The 18,910-nt window shown below is 35.4% G+C and overlaps 1 protein-coding gene across 1 annotated transcript in view; it reads left to right on the top strand.

Moving 5' to 3' along the window:
• LOC136027901 (uncharacterized) overlaps positions 1-18,392 on the top strand; it is a 69,595-nt gene extending 51,203 nt beyond the window's left edge. Inside the window, exon 4 of the mRNA XM_065705332.1 lies at positions 18,038-18,392. Coding sequence (XP_065561404.1) covers positions 18,038-18,264 — 227 coding nt within the window. The 3' untranslated portion in view covers positions 18,265-18,392. The remainder of the gene's footprint in view (positions 1-18,037) is intronic.
• Positions 18,393-18,910: the final 518 nt, after the last annotated feature.

Below are 18,910 nucleotides of genomic sequence, written 5' to 3'. Positions count from 1 at the left end.
CCCAAGAACCATTGATTTCAAGCACGAGGGACCTAAGAACTGCTTCCAAGACTGTGACACAGAGGAATAAGAAACGCTATTAGCAGTTTTTTTCCCTATCTCCGCGAAGAATTTATTCATATGATATCGAATTTGGCCTTTTTCTGTTGCAAGTTCATCGTCTGCAATGAGAGACTTAGGGAGACCTTCTGGTTTCATGGATGGCCGACTAACTTCCTTAATCACGTCCCATGTCTTTTTTATATTTTTACCGCAGTCAACAAATCTTTTTGTAAAATATACTGTTTTAGCTCTGCGAATAATTGATTTCAGAAAATTACGGTACAACTTAAATGCTTCTCTCACTAATGATTAAAATATTTTATTATCTGAATTAAATTTTTCTTAATTAACAACTAAAATCCTTTTGTGGGAACAACTTTTATTTTTGCTATGAACGTCATTTTTGTAATGAGACCTAAAAGCGTTTCAAAAAATTCTTGCCTGGATTTACCATAAATTTGCTACTAGCGCTGAATAACCAGGTAAGCAAATATATCCAATGAAAGAAGACACCTGTATGGGTATTTCAGCCCTTTACGTAGGCCTACACGTAAAGGAACTAAAAGCTTCCCCAAAAAAGATAATTTTCCAAAATAGTGGGCATTTCAACTGGACTCTATAATTAATAATACTACTCTTTACCAGCACGAATAATACTTCGATAGCTGCCTAAACTGTAATTCTAGTTTGCTACAGGGTTAATTAAAAAATAGGGCATTAGCCCAATAAGTTTTATCAGACAGTTCATAGTGTTAAACTGTAATTGAATGAATGTATTTTATACCCATCAATGGATAAAAAGATGGAGCACAAAAAAGAAAACAAAAAAAAGCACAAGACACTAATTTTATCTGCAAATTAAGGAGTGACTCAGCTCAATAGTAACCGAAACTCAAAAATGGAATTTTGATAACAATTGATAAGAATTGGGTTTTTATGCGGATTCCAAATAAATAAATTTCCTTAATTTTAATGTTGCCCATCAAATCTACAAGCCTCAGAAAAACAAAGAGATTTTAATGGATTGAGGGATTTTGAAAACAGGAAACCTGATTTTCGAAAAAGGGAGAAACGCCTCAGAAAAGTCATTGAATCTTAATGTAAATGAAACCTCTAAATTCAACGATCAGAAAACATTGTTGTAGAGGTTTCAACCTCAAAATTCCATTCCACAAATGTGGAATGTTTGTGTTTTTGCCAAAAGACAGATCACGGATGCGTTTTGAACTACTAATTATTAAACTAATAATAATTAATACGAACAACGCCTTTCAACTACTAATTCCCACCATGAAAAAGTGCAGCTGTTAAGACATATTATCTTGGAGAAATTTTTTGTTGCATTTTTCTGTTCTTGGAAAATAAATGTTTTTTTTTGTATTTATTGACACTTCAGAAACAAGAAAGGGAAACTGAATCATGAGAACTAGATATTAGACTATAGGCCTAGGAAATTGAACAACGCTAGTGATGGAAATCCAAAAAACAGGAAATTCAACAAACAATATAGAAATCCAATAAGGATCTTAAAATCAAACATTTTTTTGTCAACAAACTGGAAATTCAATAATGATCTGGGAATCCTAATAAGGTCTTTAGTTTTCAATTTGCCAATTTTTGGTTGTTTAAATTCCAATTTTGTTGTTAATAAACATTAAAAACAATTTTTGTTGAATCTCAAACAATTCTTTTTTACAGTATGGGATATTTAAACCTAAAATGAGCAGGAAGAAAGTCTATAACATGTAAAACTTGAAATGAACAGAAGTTACCGCAAGTAAGCGTGGGCCTAGCTTAAACTATACTTTTGTCATAAGCTACCGTACCCAGACACGTCGGCAGAAATTTATTTTTAGGTCCGTCTTTTGGAGGGAGATGACAAATTGGTCACAATAGTACGTCATTTATATGGATAATTTTGTAAATCATAGAAAAATTGTTAATATTCTGATCTTTTGGGAGGTAGGGGACTTTCAGTTCCATATCGCATAGGCAAAGCCGTATCCAGGGGTTGCCAGGTTAGACCCTCCCCTCCAAAAAGGTCCGACTTGTAAAAAGTAAGAGAAATGCATATAAATAAATTGTTATGCCTTTTTAAAGGTTATTTTTGTAGAAACACTACCCTCTGATAAAACACACCCCCCCCCCCCGAACAAAACTCCTGGATATGCCCTTGTATATAGGTCTACGTGTATTTGACTAGATGTCTCTTCTTAGCTAAATCAGACCATCATTTTATTCTTATACGCCATTCGCCATGCTTATTTTGAATAACACACGTGCCTTTACACCTGGCTTTGATATACCAAAAGAAGATAATTGTTATGATATTATTCAGAGGTCAATTAATTAAGGTATTTTCTGTTTGAAATATATCCGCTAACCCATATCACTTTCTTCTTCAACAAGCATCGGAAATTACTCTTTTTATCAGTTTTTGGCAAAGTCTATTTCTGGCAGGTTCAAATAATTTGGCGAAGATTATTAAGTCTTGCCCCAGTTCCAGAATTATTTACACCTGACGCTGGTGGTGCAGTGCGCAAATAGACGCGATGTAAAGCGCGTCCTCCAGTACGCGAAGAGGCGCGGCGTCGCGAAAGTATTTCACTATTCTGGAAGAGAAGAAATGTTTTTACAATGTTGGATATCCACAGCTATAATCATACTTAATGGTTGTAATTGGAATCAAACTATAAAAGGAAAGGTGGTTTGATCTTGAAATCATAAACTTGCCGTTTGAATTTCGACAGGTATTTCTCATTAAAAGCGAAATTAACTGAAGTCTTCTCATAAAATTTTTGGACAAAAATAGACCCCATTTTATTTCTTTCAATTGGCCAAGTGTGACAACCTTTTTGGGATGCCCCTGAGAGTAGGAGGCACAAATAAAGTCTGTTTCTGCTAATTTCAGTCACCACACCGTCCAACCACTTGCCTCATAGCCAGTGTCTTACCATAAGGCTGTGTATTTTGTGAAACACATTGCCGATATTGGATGGACTGAAGCCAGTAATGGCTGCCGAAATCATGCCCGGGGCTCGCTTCCCCTCGATGCATGAAACACCGAACGAAAGGATCAATTGAAAAACAATCCGAGATGACAGGAGGAAGTTATCATTCTAGTACTGAATCTAAAGATCAAGTGCTGGTGATGGCTGAGTGGTGGGTAACACTCCCTCTTTTGACTGATGAGTAATGGCTGCACAAACCGTTCTGAAGCTTGATGGTGGGGCTCTCGGAATAAGGAAAAGATTGATGGATACCTCGTCACTATCATTGAAGGCTTTAAGGCTCTACCGCTGGTGTCAATTAGGAGGGGCATTTGCCCCTCCCCCTCCCCTAGATTGTGGCTAATATTTTTGTAATATTGGGGGGAGCCTTTGCAGCCAGATCCTAGATTCAGTTTTGGTAATTTGCTCATAGTAATAATGATAGTACTTTTTTAACATAATATGCGCAGTACGGTACATTTGTATAAACAGGGAGATTTTATTTTCAAGCACAAAGTTGATCCAAACTAAGGTCATTTCTCTCTTGACAGAAGCTTCCTGTTTGTGCGTAAATATTCTTTGAAACTTGGAATTTGAGCTACTACTTAAAGCAAACATTGTGAAACTAATTAAACAGTCTCTTTGTATTTGCTTACTCTATGTATTTACGCTTTTTAGTTTTTAACCTGTATCATCTTCCATATATAAATATTATACTGGCAGATTAGAGGACTGTCGGGTAGTGAATAAGTGTTAGCTGGATGTTACGTAACGTATTTACCGTCAAAGGAATTCATCCCTTGGTACTTGTAAAATATAGCCCCTACCTAATATTCTTATAAGATTTTTCTGCGATGCTCAATCCTAATGAAATATACCTAAGTATGATAAAAATATAGTACCTTAGAAACAAATTTTGGCTATATATTTGCACATTAGGGGGAGGGGTTAAAGTATAGCGGACCTGCATGTCTAATTTGCTAGGTACAATTATTCTGTATATTATGTAGTAAGTATTGTTTTCTAACTTCATACTGTCCAAATACTTTACCCCCACTCCCACTAATATGCAAATGTATAGGCCGAATTATGTATTTTCCATCTATTCTGCCACTTCTCTTTGTCTTGTATCACGCTAAGGTGAAAGAAAATAACGCAAAAAAAACGGTTCTATAATGTGTCAACGAATGAACAACTTGAGTAGTAGGGGCTATATGATACAAGTACCCATCTCTTTATGACATCGGTCCTCCGTTATTCCCTATTTTTTTTGGATTTTTCCCTAATTTCCTCGAAAGAGTAATTGAGTTTTCCGAATTTTCCCCTTGGTTGTAAATGATTGAACGTTAAGGCTATACAATAACTTTAAAATGCCCTATCCCGTCCGTTATAAACTGTTTTTGGTTTGTTTGACTAAACTATTTGGAATGATTGGGTGGTGTTACCGTAACTTGTAGAGCTTGGATAAGAGGTCCAAATCAACGATGATAACTATAGGCCCAAAATCTAATTTCCCCAAAATCTTAGAAACTAGCCTTTGACTTCCCCCGTTTTGTATCAGAGACACTGAGTTACTGAGTTGTATCAGAGATATTGAAAGTTGCATCATCAGAAATTTTGAATTTTTTTTTCCGGTGGAATGGAACAGATTTTTTGTTTTAAGTTCAGGGAAGGGCAGTCCCTAAAAATGCTTTAGCATATCTGGTTGTAAGGTGTTGTAAATCAGCTTAAAGGAACTATCGTTTGTGCTAATTGACTGCTTCTGAACCAGTCGTACCACTCGCTCTGATTGCCAAACTCGCCCAAAAAGGGGAAGTGGAATTTGACTGTCTTTTCAGTCCAATTTTACTGCTAAACCCCAAATTATTGACAACGCTCGATGATAACTAGTCTCCTTGGAGACGATCAGCCGTCGCTGAAGCTTGAACGAATGAATGAATTTTATTAAATGAATAAATCTTTACAGGTTTTTCACTACTACTGAAAATAAAAACTAGAATAAATTGAACTACTAAATGCCACAATCAAAGGTAACAATCAAATAAAAACATCAAACAAGTCTTCTAGTTGAACTTAAAAACCTATTTAAACAGTTCCTTAGTGCTTTATCAGAAACTACTGAACTAAGACAAAAAGGGAAATTAATTCATAGAGATTGGAGTTCTAGTTCCAAACCGAAGCGTTGTAAAGAATAAAAGGGAAGTAAAGTGGCTACAAGTTTTGCTTTTACTGCAAGTACATTCTCCACTTCTAGGCTTCCCAATTTTATTTAAGAAACAATTTAACCGACAATGCCCAGATATAATTTGCGTTAGCTGGCGGAACTAAGGCTTACAAAATGATTTTTAAGGTATCTCATCGGCTTAGCTTGAAATTAAAACTTAATTAAATGAATATAAATTATTCCATATATGAATTAAATAAAAAACAAGTTTTTTTTTTAACGGAAAGTAAGGAGCGGCATTAAAACTTAAAACGAACTGAAATTACTTCGTATATGAAAGGGGCTGCTTCCTCATCAACGCCCTGCTCTTTACGCTAAAGTTTGACTCTTTCTCTTAACTCTACTTTTTAAAACAGTAAAAAACTTTAGCGTAAAGAGCGGGAGTTGATGAGGAAGCAGCCCCTTCCATATACGATGTAATTTCTGTTAGTTTTAAGTTTTAATGCCGTTCCCTACTATCCGTTAAAAAAAAACTTGTTTTTTTTTATCTAATTTCTGAACGTTTTTGAATCAATGCTTGCTTTGATTTTGACTCTCCGCAGATGATTAATTAAAACGAAATTTGCATATTTATTTTTTTTTTGGCTAAATGGCTTTCTCATAGTTTTGATCGAACGATTTTGAGAAAAAAAGGAACGGGGGAGGAGGCCTAGTTGCCCTCCGATTTTTTGGTTACTTAAAAAGGGAACTAGAACTTTTAATTTTTTACGTATGTTTTTATTAGTAAAAGATATACGTAACTTACAAATTAGCTTACGTAACGAACTTCTGTATTCTTATGTTTTTTATTATGTATATGAGGAGGTTCACCCCCTCGTCAGTACCTCGCTCTTTACACTAAAACTTAAATTTTGTCTCAATTTCTTAAGAATGACCCCTGAATCACAAAAGCCGTAGAATAAATAGTTGAAATTACTAATTATACTTCAGCGTTAAGAGCGGGGTATTAGGAAGAGGTGAGCCCATCATATGCGTAGTAATTTCTGTTCGTTTTAAGTTTTAATGCTTCTCCTTACTTTCAGTTGAAAAAACTTTTTCATATTTATTTTTTCATTTTTTTAAATAATGCTAGAAAATTCTGCGCTCCCTTCATGAAAATTTTCTTCGAAAAGTCCCCCCGACATATCCCCGTCTTTTCAACCCCCCCCCCCCAACCTAAAAATTCCCCTGAAAACGTCTGTACACTTCCAAATAACCATTACTATATGTAAGCACTGGTCAAAGTTTGTAACTTTTAGCTCCTCCCATGGGGACTGTGGGGGAGCAAGCGGATCCAGGGAGAGTGCCCCCTAATGAAGTGATGGATTGTGGTTGGGTCCGCCTGCTCTAGTTTGGGACGAAAGCTATTTTTTGTGTAATGGGTCTTTAATAGTTTAGTTTTTAATAAGTTTTTAATTATTACGACTGTTTCTTTTTGCAAACAAGCTTGAAACAAGGTTTTATTTACTTTGTGCTGTCAGCCACAACAGTATTTACTACCAAAAAGTGTTCAATTAAATTTAGGTTTATCTAGGGAATATGTCTGTTTGACCAAAAAAGCCAACCGGGAGGCATAAATCTTCATTTCGTAATAACAAGGAGGGGAAATTTAAAATCCTAACTTCTTCAGGCTGTCGAAATGATATTTCAGGATTGTGCTGTCACAATGGGGCTGAAAAGCAAAATATTTAATTCTTCTTACTGTCAAAAATTTGTTTTGAAGCCTTGTTATAGCACTGAGGCAAAGAAATTGATATTTTTACTTTTTTGGCTGTCTTTTTTGGTTTTATGGGCTTGCCTTTTTTGCGAAGCAGTGTGGTTTTTAGAACATTGTTGTTTTTTTAGGGGATTTGTGTAATAGAAAGTAAATGTATGAGAAGTGGAAAAATTATTAATTTAAATTTTGGATTTTGGCGAGCAAATGGTGGCCACTTTACTGCCTATTTTCATCTAATTAAAGCTGTAAATTATATGACAAATCACCTCTGTTTATCCTAAAACATTAAAATAAAGGCCATAGTCTTTAAACTTTAATAAAGGTTTGTGTAAGTATATACTTAAAACTAAGTATATGAGGCAAAATACTCCTTCTGAGGAGTAATCATTTAATCATTTAAATGATTAAATCTTTTTGCAGTTATCATTTGAGAAGAGTGGATTTTCGAAAAATTGAAGGCAAAAAGGTATAAAAGAAGGTATAAAAGGTATAAAAGAAGGTATAAAAAGGTATAAAAGAAGGTATAAAAGAAGGCAAATAATTACGTGTTTATTCATTTTTTGTCTAGCTGGTATAGATCGGTCTCTGAATTCTCAGTTTGATTAAGTGGAATAGCATTGATTTTTTTTCAAACATTTAAAAACAAAAAAAAATGACAAAAAAGGAAATTCACACAACTTGAGTTAACCACGGAAACAGAATGCAACTGCAATCTTACTTCACAATTTCTCACCTTCTCAATACGAACCAGTCACAAAATATAGTTATTTTTTGTACAGGGGTTGGATACGTTTGTCCATAAAATTGTCTAAACTGCTATATATACCGCTAAGGATTTTTATACTTATTTTGATACTTGCCATCCAATCATATTTCCACGATTAGTTGTTTATAAATCAAAATTTTACATGACAATTCTCTTACTTTTTTCTAAATCTGAGTCAAATTTCAAATTTCTATTTTTTTGCTCAACAGACATATCTAGATTTAAACATTTGAATTGGATATCTGAAAATATCAAGATTAAAACAAATTAATTAGAAATCTCCACAGTTTGAAACCCTGAGAATTTAAATCACTAATCTATACCTATCAAATACAAAGATAACAAACCCATAATTATTTTTATTTCGACTCATATGCTTAGTCTGAAGTACATACCTACACGCATCTTTAATAGAGTTCCTATTTTTCTAACAATTTTGGTCTTTATTCGAATATTTTAGGATGAATATAAGAGGAAATACTAACAAAGAGCTCTAAACTGACAGAACTCTAGACTGATAGGGCTGGCCATTATAAAAGTTCACCAAAATATTGAGGTAGACTTCGACTGTGTAATAAACAGATATGACGGGGGTGGAAATAGAGAAATATCCTTTTTTATAAAATTGTAAATTCTGTAATTTAAGCGAAATATATTGAACTTTAAAAAGCAGAAAGATACACTACGTAGTTATGAAAATTATAATTTTCATTTGTAAATTTTTGAGATTTCGTCAAAGTTGACACACTTTATTAAAATACTATTTTTAAAAAGAAATAGAGATTAGTTAATGCTTTAATGCCTATACTTAAAATCCTCGTTTTAAATGTCTCCTATTCATTTCTATCTCTTCGTTCTGTTTTTTTTTGTTTCCCCCTAAAAGGAATAGTATTTAATATTTAATATATCTTTTGCGAATATACAAGTTGTGTCTTTATCCTCATTTCCCACTCATCATCACTATCATAGCTACTAAGCGATGTCACAAAGTTAGGCAACATTCTAAATTGTTTGACCTATACTAATTGTCACATAGAGTGCATGACCCCAAAAGATGGTTCGAGGCCAATAATTTTTTTTTTTCAACAAAAAGCTTAACTCACTCGCTATAGTTATCAGAAGTGCAAATGCCAAAAATTATGCTGAAAATATTAAATATCATATTTTTTGTATAGATGGTAAACAGCTTTTTATTTTTTTATCGTGGGGTGGTATTTATAACTTACTATTTTTTATATCAGTATTTTTATACCGTTTTAATTTCATCATATTTATTAGAACTTAAACCCTCACCGAATTTTGGATTAAATTTACGACCATTTCCTCTACCTACCTACCACACATAATTGTCGAGGTTCCCTTTTAATTGTGGGTATTTCTTTGTTCGCAGGTTTATTGAAGCAACCTATTATGCCCCCCCCACTAAGGAAAACCCTTGATCCGCCACTGTGTCTTTTGATCTTGTTTAACATCACCCTCAAATTTCCTGAAAGTTTTAACTTGATACTCTAGCGTTTTCTGAGATATCACAGGTATGTTTATTTAACATCCTTGATTCATATAATGTCTTCGGACTTGGTTTGACATGCCCTTATAGTTTTTACCTAATGTCGTTAGTTTCCTGAGATATTGCACATGTTCCTTTGTGACAAATTGGATACACATATTTGCTTTTTCTTTAGTTCAGAACAATAGCCGTTCCTGAACATACCCTTAGTCCTTCCAGTGTTCCAGATGCTAAACAAACAAGTGACAGAAATTAGGCAACCCTTCAGACCATGTCGGTCAGGAAATGAGTGTTTACAAGCGAACAATATTAATGATTTCCTAGAGTTATGGGTAAATACTGCGGTAAAAGCGTTTTCCGCTCTTGTATGATTATCTAATTCTTGTTACTGTCTCAAATGTAAACCTCTTGTAACCAAAACCATTTGTGTTCCCGGAAAATTGCCTGTTATTGTACTGGTTGTTTACTTATTTATAATTTGGACGTAAATCGGGTATTGCTGGGTATGCATGATTTTCAGAAAATTATTCAAGTTCGTTTGTTTCCTGATAAATGAATATAAAAGTATTGAATTCTATACGGCTTTACTGGTCCAAGCGATTGCATACTGAACTTCCAGCAAGTACTCAAAGTTTTGCCTATGGCCATTCACCTCTGAATTTGCCTCTTGTGCCTCCTAGACTTTACTAAGCTTTACATTCAATGTAGGGGCGTGAATCTGGGAAAGGGGTTGCAGGGAGGTGATAGTCTCCCTAGATTTTACCGCCCCCTTTAGATTTTGAAAACGCCTTTTTTGGTATTTTCTTTGAAGAAAGCAAATGCCCCCCGCCTAGAATTTGAAAGTGTTGTTTATGTAACTTTGTTAAACAATTAAAAGAATCCTATCCGTCCTCTCTATATTTTTGGTGTCCCCGATCCAAGGCTCTGCTCGTGCCAAAGAGGTGGGTCACTTTCCGCATACCACGTATGCTGGAAATGGGCTATGGGTGGGGAGGGGCTTAACAAGGCTAATGTGGAGTATACTATGTGTGATGGAATGTACAGTTCTCGGATATTACACTAGGTCGTGGAGAGGACTGAATCTTTGCTCGTCTCTATTTGCGTCGGGTATGACCTAACGATTTTGTGATGTAGCCTATTGAGTAAAATTCTGAGAAAAAGAAAATCTAAGCTTAAAATGAACATAAAATTACTAGAAATCTGAGGCTAGTGCCATCCTTTCAACCCCCTGCCCTTTGTTCTTACCAAAATTTTCAAACAGTTCAATAACGAACTGTAGTAAGGAGCGACCCGGCTCAATAGTAACCAAAACTCTAAAAAATGGCATTTTGATACCAATAGCTACATCAAAAGAATCGCATTTTAATTCTGATTTTAAATATATAAATCAAGTTTATCATCAAGTTTAGTCTTACCAGTCAAAAGTTACGAGCCTGAGAAAATTTGCCTTATTTTAGAAAATAGGGGAAAACGCCCCCTAAAAGTCATAGAATCATAACGAAAATAACACCATCAGATTCAGCATATCAGAGAACCCTATTGTGGAAGTTTCAAGCTCATATCTACAAAAATCTGGAATTTTTTTTTTTCAGAAGGCAGATCACGGATGCGTTTTTTTTTGCCAGGGGTGATCGTTTTGACCCAGTGGTCCTAGAATGTTGCGATAGGGCTCATTCTAACGGAAATGAAAAGTTCTAGTGCCCTTTTTAAGTGACCGAAAAAATTGGAGGGCACCTAGGCCCTCTCCCACGCTAATTATTTTCCCAAAGTCAACGGATCAAAATTCTGAGATAGCCATTTTATTCAGTGTAGTCGAAAAACCTTATAACTATGTCTTTGGGGACGACTTACTCCCCCACAGTCCCCGTGGGAAGGGCTACAAGTTACAAACTTTGACCAGTGCTTACATATATTAATGGTTATTGGGAAGTGTACAGACGTTTTCAGGGGGATTTTTTGGTTGGGGGAGAGGTTGAGAAGTGGGGGATATGTTGGAGGAACTTTCCATCGAGGAATTCGTCATGGGGGATGAAAATTTCCTTGAAGGAAGCGCAGGATTTTCTTGCATTATTAAAAGAAAAAACAATGAAAAAATAAATGTGAAAAAGTTTTTTCAACTGGAAGTAAGGAGCAGCATTAAAACTTAAAACGAATAGAAATTATTACGCATATGAGGGGCTCACCTCCTCCTAATACCTCGCTCTTTACGCTAAAGTGTTTTTGGTAATTTCAATTATTTATTCTAAGGCTTTTGAGATTCAGGGGATCATTCTTAATGAAATTGGGACAAAATTTAAGCTTTAGTGTAAAGAGCGAGGTACTGACGAGGGGGTGAACCCCCTCATATCTATATATATAAAAATAAGTTGTCTGTCTGTGGATCTGTGGATCAGGTGACGTCATGTTTCTATGTCGGCTGACGTCATGAAATTAGTTGTCGTCATTTTTGTTATGACGATGCTTAGTATATTGTAAAACACATTAATTTGGTTAATAATATACCATTTAAAACACCAAAATGAACATGCTGGAGTAGTCACTCGGTGAGAGAGGGTGTCAGAACGGAGAATGAAGGTCCCAGGTTCAAATCCTGGTTAGGCTAAAAAAGGTAAAAAACTAAAAACTAAAAAAAAAACTGAAAAAACTAAAAAAAGGCAAAAACTACAAAAAAAACTAAAAACTAATAAAAAAAAAATAAAAAGGCTAAAAAACTAAAAAAACTAAAAAAAGGTAAAAAACTAAAAAAACTAAAAACTAAAAAAAGGAAAAAACTGAAAAATAGAAGAGAAAAAGAAAACTAATAAAATTAAGAATAAAAATAAAAAAAAATAAAAAAGATAAAAACTAAAAAAAAAGTAAAAAGAAAAAACGAAAAAAAACTAAAAAAGCTAAAAAAAAAGGTAAAAACCAATAAAAAACTAAAAAGAAAAAAAAAACTAAAAAAGGTAAGAACTAAAAAAGAAAAAAATAAATGACGACACTCAAAGAGAAAGCGACCGGGACAAAAGGAATGTTTGATTAGCAATCAACAAAGCACCGGGACACAGGGAGTATAAATGACGACCAGGACATAAGTAAAAAAAAAAAAACTAAAAAAACTAAAAAGAAGGTAAAAACTACAAAAAAACTAAAAAGAAAAAAAAACTAAAAACTAATAAAAAAACTAAAAAATCTAAAAATCTAAATAAACTAAAAAAGAAAAGAAAAAGAAAAAAGGAAAAAAATAAAGGAGAAAAACAAAACTAAAAAACGAATGTATATACAGACCGGGACACCGGGATACAAATGACGACCGGGACACAGGGAATATAAATGACCATACATAAGCCATAATGACCAGGACATAAGTAAAAAATATAAATGACGACCGGGACACAACTACAACGGGGACGCCGGGGGGCACAGGGGGATATAAATGACGACCGGGACAGGGAATGGTCGATTAGTAATCACCATCAACAAAGCTCAAGAGCAATCATTAGAATCATGAGGTATAGATCTGAATACGGATTGTTTTCCCATGGACCATTATATGTTGCATGTTCAAGAGTCGGTAAACCTGACAATCAATTTATATGCACAGACAATGGGACAGCAAAGAATGTTGTATATTCGCAAGTTTTACGTAGTTAAAAACATATATATAATATATCTATCTATATTCACAGGTGGGACATAGGGACACAACTACAATGGCGCGTAACTAAAATGGCGCGTAACGACTTACGCGCGCGGGGGGGCTTGAGGGGGCGCGAAGTGCCCCCACCAACTAGGTGTTGGGGTGGCGCGAAGCGCCACCCCAACAGCTAGTATGTAATAAAAACATGAGAATACAAAAGTTCGTTGCGTAAGCTAATTTATAAGTTACGTATATCTTTTACTACTAAAAACATTCGTAAAAAATTAAAAGTTCTAGTTGCCTTTTTAAGTAACTAAAGAATCGGAGGGCAACTAGGCTTTAACTCCCCCGCTCCTTTTTTCTCAAAATCATTCCATCAAAACTATACGACACCCATTTAGCCAAAAAAAATAAATATGCAAAGTTCGCTTGAATTATTCCTCTGCAGAGAGCCAAAATCAAAACATGGATTGATTAAAAAATGTTCAGAAATTAAATTAAAAAGACAAGTTTTTTAACTGAAAGTAAGGAGTGACATTAAAACTTAAAACACAGAAATTATTTCGTATATAAAAGGGGCTGCTTCCTCATCAACTCCGCGCTCTTTACGCTAAATTTTTTACTGTTTTAAAAAGTAGAGTTGAGAGAAAAAGTCAAACTATAGCGTAAAGCAGTGGTTCCCAACCTTTTTCGGTCCGCGTACCCCTAGTCAAGGCCCAAAAAGTTTGCGTACCCCTTTCTTGAGAATCGTTGTTTTACTTTTTTCTTAACTAAAATCAGATTTTCAAAAACACGAGATTTATTGTCCAATATGACGGTGCTTAAATGTACGTACAAAATCAATGAGAAACTTGAGGCTGCTTTTTTGCTAAAATATTATCAAATCTTGGCTCGATGTCACTAACGGCAATTATAAGGTCATTTTGTACACTCAGTCTGTTTCTGTGTTTGGTTTTGATCAATGACATTGCCGAAAATGACACTTCACAAAGGTAAGTGGATCCGAATGGTAACAAAGCAGACATGGCGATTTCACTTAGTTCCTTGTATTCTCCTTTCACCTCCAGCCAAAACTGGGAAACAGTTACATTTTGGAACTTCAGTTCTAAGGCGCGATCACTGGCAAGTTCGATCAGATTCTCTGTAAGCTTGTCACTAAGACCGGAGCTTGAGGTCACGTCTTCAACAAATGGATTTTGGATCCAATCCTGCGTTCTATCTTGGTTCATAATCGATGGGAAATATGACACAAGTTCATCTCGCAACTTTGTCAGATGCTCCCGAATACAATCACAGATTGTGTTGAGGTTATCAATTTCACTATCGTCTGCAAACTTGTCAAGGGTCGGGAAGACACTAACGCTGTTTCTTTGAACCTTTTTAAGCCAGAACTCCAATTTCTTGATGAAAGCACACATCTTCGAATTCAGGGAGAGTTCGTCCGTCCGGAAACCTTGCATTGACAGATTCAAGTCATTCAGTTTGTCGAAAATATCCGCAAGATAGGCCATCCTGCAGACCCAGTCCTGGTTTTCAAAAAGTGAACTGAATGCAGATTTTTGCTCCAGAAGAAACATATGAACTTCTTGTCGAAGCTCGAAAAGTCTGTTTAAAATCTTCCCACGAGACAACCAGCGAACTTCTGTGTGCAGAAGTAAATGTTGATGTTCTGAACCCATCTCTTGGCACAGCAACTTGAACATTCTTGAGTTCAGTGGTCGGGCTTTGATGAAGTTGATCACTTTTACAGCCTCGTTGAGGGTCTCGTGCAGATGTGCGTTCATCCTTTTCGATGCAAGAGCTTGCCTGTGAATGATGCAGTGCAACCACTTCACCTTTGGATTTTTCTTCCTTATCCAGGCCAGGAGCCCATTATTCTTCCCTGTTAGGGTGGCAGCTCCATCACTGCAAACTGATAGACACCAGTCCCACAAGATGCCCCCTTCTGCGAAGAATTTGTCAATCACCTTGAATAGTTCTTCTCCTGTTGTTCTTGACTGTAGGTTTTGGCAAAACAGAATATTTTCTCTTATTTCAGAACAATCTTGATATCGAACAAAGACGATCACCTGGGCTTCACCTGACACATCCGTGCTTTCGTCAAGCTGTAACGCAAACATCTTCGTCAACTTTATTTGCTCAATAACCTGCATGACAATATCGCTTGCAATGTCTTCTATCCTTCTTGAAATGGTATTGTTCGACACAGGTATAGACTGAAGGGCAGTAGCAGTTTTCGTGTCAAACATTATTTCACTGACTTTCACTAGTGCTGGTAATATCAGACATTCGGCGATGGTGAGCTGTTTTTTCTGTTTCGCAACTAAATATGAAACAGCATACGAAGCCCGGAGAGCCTTTGAAGAAACTGATGCCACTTTTGCAATTTCCAAACAGTTACTAGCGAATGCTTCTTGTTTACGCTTGAAAAACTCTATGGGCTTACCGACATGAGAAGGGTGCACAGTACTGAGATGCCGGTTCATATGCGCAGGTTTCATGGAACTGTTGGCCAAGACTTGACCACAAAGAACGCACTGTGCATTCACTGGATCAGACTTTGTCGCACTAAATCCGAGCCCTAGGTATTCTGACAAATATCGACGCACTTTGACCGATGATTCGTCATATTTCTTCTTCTTAGGTGCAGGTTCAGAGTTTTGGGTACCATCATTCGGCTTCTTGTTATTCCTGATCAGGAATCTATCCATCTTTGTTTGCAACCACAATTCACGAACTTCGTGTTTCAACAGATGACAAGATACTGAACTCGCTGAGTTTAAATCGAGACCTTACGGCTATGGAGAAAAATTAGCATCGAGACCTTACGGCTATGCAGAAAAATTAGCGGGTTACTGAAAGCGAAAGTTTTGAAAATGAGTCTGAAATTACGTACAATGGGTTATGTTATCTGATTTTGAGGGAAATGTTGGAACTGAGTCAGAAACAAGTTTTAAAGATGTAGACTAAATTAATTTTGGGACCTTCGCGTACCCCCTGCGAGGGTTTCGCGTACCCCCTGGGGTACGCGTACCACCGGTTGGGAACAACTGGCGTAAAGAGCGGGGCGTTGATGAGGAAGCAGCCCCTTTCATATACAAAGTAATTTCTTTTTGTTTGAAGTTTTAATGTCGCTCCTTACTTTCAGTTGAAAAAACTTGTTTTTTTTATTTAATTGCTTGATAGCACAACGTCGCAGAAAACGGAAGTCAGTTTGAGTGTTATCTTTTATCTGCATTAACAAAAATACAGTAGAACTGAATATTTTTTTTTTCAAATGGGAAGTCTCTCTATCTTCTAATATCATTGGATCAAAAAAAAAATTCTTCTGAATTTTTGTTTTCCAGGAATCAGATCAGGTTGGCTAGAAATGACTTTCAGATTATGATTTCTTTTTTCTCAAATTACTAACGGACAGGGGCTGAGCGTACCAGGGGGGGTCTTTGGGCCATTGGCTTAATCCAAATTGTTTGGATTCTGATATTGTTCTGTATCTTCTTTGTACTTTGTATGTTTCTTACATCTAAAAGATATATCTAAAAGGTATATCTAAAAGATATACCGCTTTAATAAAATGTGATAAGTTGCACTCTTTGAAACGTCATGCCCACCCCTCCTTAACTGTTAGTGTGCAACTACGAAATCTTTAAGATAAATTGATAGAATCAAAAAAGAAATCAACCTAGTTGAATGAATTGCACTGATAATCATAGATGCAGCAGTAGGTTCAATCTAGGACAGAGCGAACCCTGGCCCATAGTACCTAAAGCAAAAAATAAAAGTAAGAAAAGCGCGTTTTCAGAGTTATAGCTTTGTGAATCGGATGCTGTTTCGGAAATGGTAGCTTTTGTCCAGATTCAACTCAATAGTTCTTTGCAATTAAGGTGTTTTGGTGTGGGGGGTGACTCTGAAAAGAGCCAGAAATTCCTCAGATTTAACTAGCGAAATAGTTATAGCTTACCACTGACATTGCCTTTATTGTAAACCCTTGTAAGGACGCGGTACCTTAAAAATTGTTGAAAAGACAATAAAACTTTATTTTACTTTTAACGACATGGTTGTCAATCAAATCGGGTGGCACCACAATGAACTCCCAAAGCTACCAAATTGCTCAGACGATACTCCCTTTGGGGTGAATTGTAGCGTTTTTCTAGCTTAGACTGGCTAGCTGGCTAGCCAATATTTTTAGGGACTGCCCTTACCTGCACTTTAAAAAGACGATTCTGCTCTGTTTAATAGAAAAAAAAAGAATTCGCAATTTCTAGTGATGCAACTTTTATCAAAAATGAACCCCTCTATCTCCGGCACAAAACAGGAGAAGTTAAATAGTTTTCCGAAGATTTTAGGGAAATTGGGTGTCGCCTTTTAGTTTTTTTTTGGATCTATTATGCAAGCTCAACAAGCAGTGGCAACACCGCCCAATCAATTCTAAATAGTTTAGCCACATAAACTAAAAAAAATTTATAATGGGTGACCTCGGGTGTTTCTTTTGAGTGTCACATCATTTTACCGGAATTTCTGCAGTCCGCCAGCTTGAAAAACAAGGAAATTTCGCGTATTTGTATGCTAATGTTGTCACGTTAGCAAGGAGAAAGGGACAAGTAGGACTTGATCCGTATGACCGTCCTTAACCAAAAACATTTATGATGATAAGATTTTGCTATAGAAAAATAGAGGCGTCAAGTTAATAAGGTTTTGCTATAGAACCTATAAAGGCGTCAAGTTCATTGTCTCACGCGTATACAAGTTACTAGTTTATGTTTCAGCCATATGGAGCAATAGAGTTCCCGGCTTTATAGACCCGAGCAATTGCGATTGTACTTCGGTGATTGTAAAACGATATAAATGGCTTAGAAATAATGAAATAAAACTATTAACTTAGAATTACTGAGTTAGTATTTACGTAAGTAATTAGTTACTAATTTAAGTCTAATTAAATTTTTTTATTTTCATTAGTTAGTAATTAAGTTAGTAATTGATTATAATATTGAATCTAGATTAAAATGATAATACGAAGCAAATAATAAATGTAAAAAATAAGAGTAAACGGATAATAATTAAAAATGAAATAAAATAATTTGTAGCTTCAAAAACCACTATTAGAGACTCACTGGGAACGGAAAATAGTAATTACTCAACCCCTATAGAGCTTATATACTGTTTTTTTAATTAAAATATTTATTTCTCCTATAGCTGCCAATAGTGGTCACTGCCCAGTTCAACGGAATGGGCCTGCCTTGGGTTGTATTTACTGTTGGAACTCCGTAATACCAGGGACAATGAAAATACTTCGACGGAAAACCAAGTACTGCTGCCCTGAGTGCCAAGTCAATTTGTGTCTCGTTCCTTGTTTTCAAATATTTCATGACAATCTTGAAAACAATGGTGCTCATAGAGATAAGAAAATAGATGGTAGTTGATCCAACTTCTTGACTTTGCAAAAGTTTTTGCATCTATTAATGTTTTTAGATGATTTTTTTCTTTATGTTTCCCTGTTGGCTAAAATCTTCGATGTTTTGAATTTAAAATATACTATATGTTTGTTGTATCGCAGTGTTTTATAGTTTTTAGAAAATTGCAGCAACATAATTGTGAACGAAAGCATACCTAGAGTTCCGGATTCGACATTTAACTTTTGGTTTCCATTAATGCGATTTTTTTGACGCAAAACGGCTCACGGACAGCGGTTAGAGCTAAATCGGAGAAAATTTCAGACTGAAACGGTTCACTGCAGCACTTGAAGCTCGAAAATAAATAATTATGATATAAATATGATATGATATGATGATATAAATATGATATAATTATGATTATATATAAATAATTATGAGATATTTAAAAAGCATATGCATAGAATTTGGATAAATCAAGTTCTAGAAGCGAAGAAAAATATTCAAAGGTCTAACCTGTTTTAAGCTTGGCTAACTATGTCTTATGAAAAATATAATTCTTATCTTCTATGCCACTTCCCTTGAAATATGTCCCTAGGCCTCGAGCAACAAAATCTTGTATTAGAAGGAAACAACCCACATGTTGTTTTTCAAATATTAATGGAAAACTTCTGAA

The sequence above is a fragment of the Artemia franciscana genome, chromosome 6 (assembly GCF_032884065.1).
Source record: "Artemia franciscana chromosome 6, ASM3288406v1, whole genome shotgun sequence".
NCBI classification, from domain to species: Eukaryota; Metazoa; Arthropoda; class Branchiopoda; order Anostraca; family Artemiidae; genus Artemia; species Artemia franciscana.
Note: the sequence above shows the minus strand (reverse complement) of the source record. Positions and strands in the feature narration are given on the sequence as shown.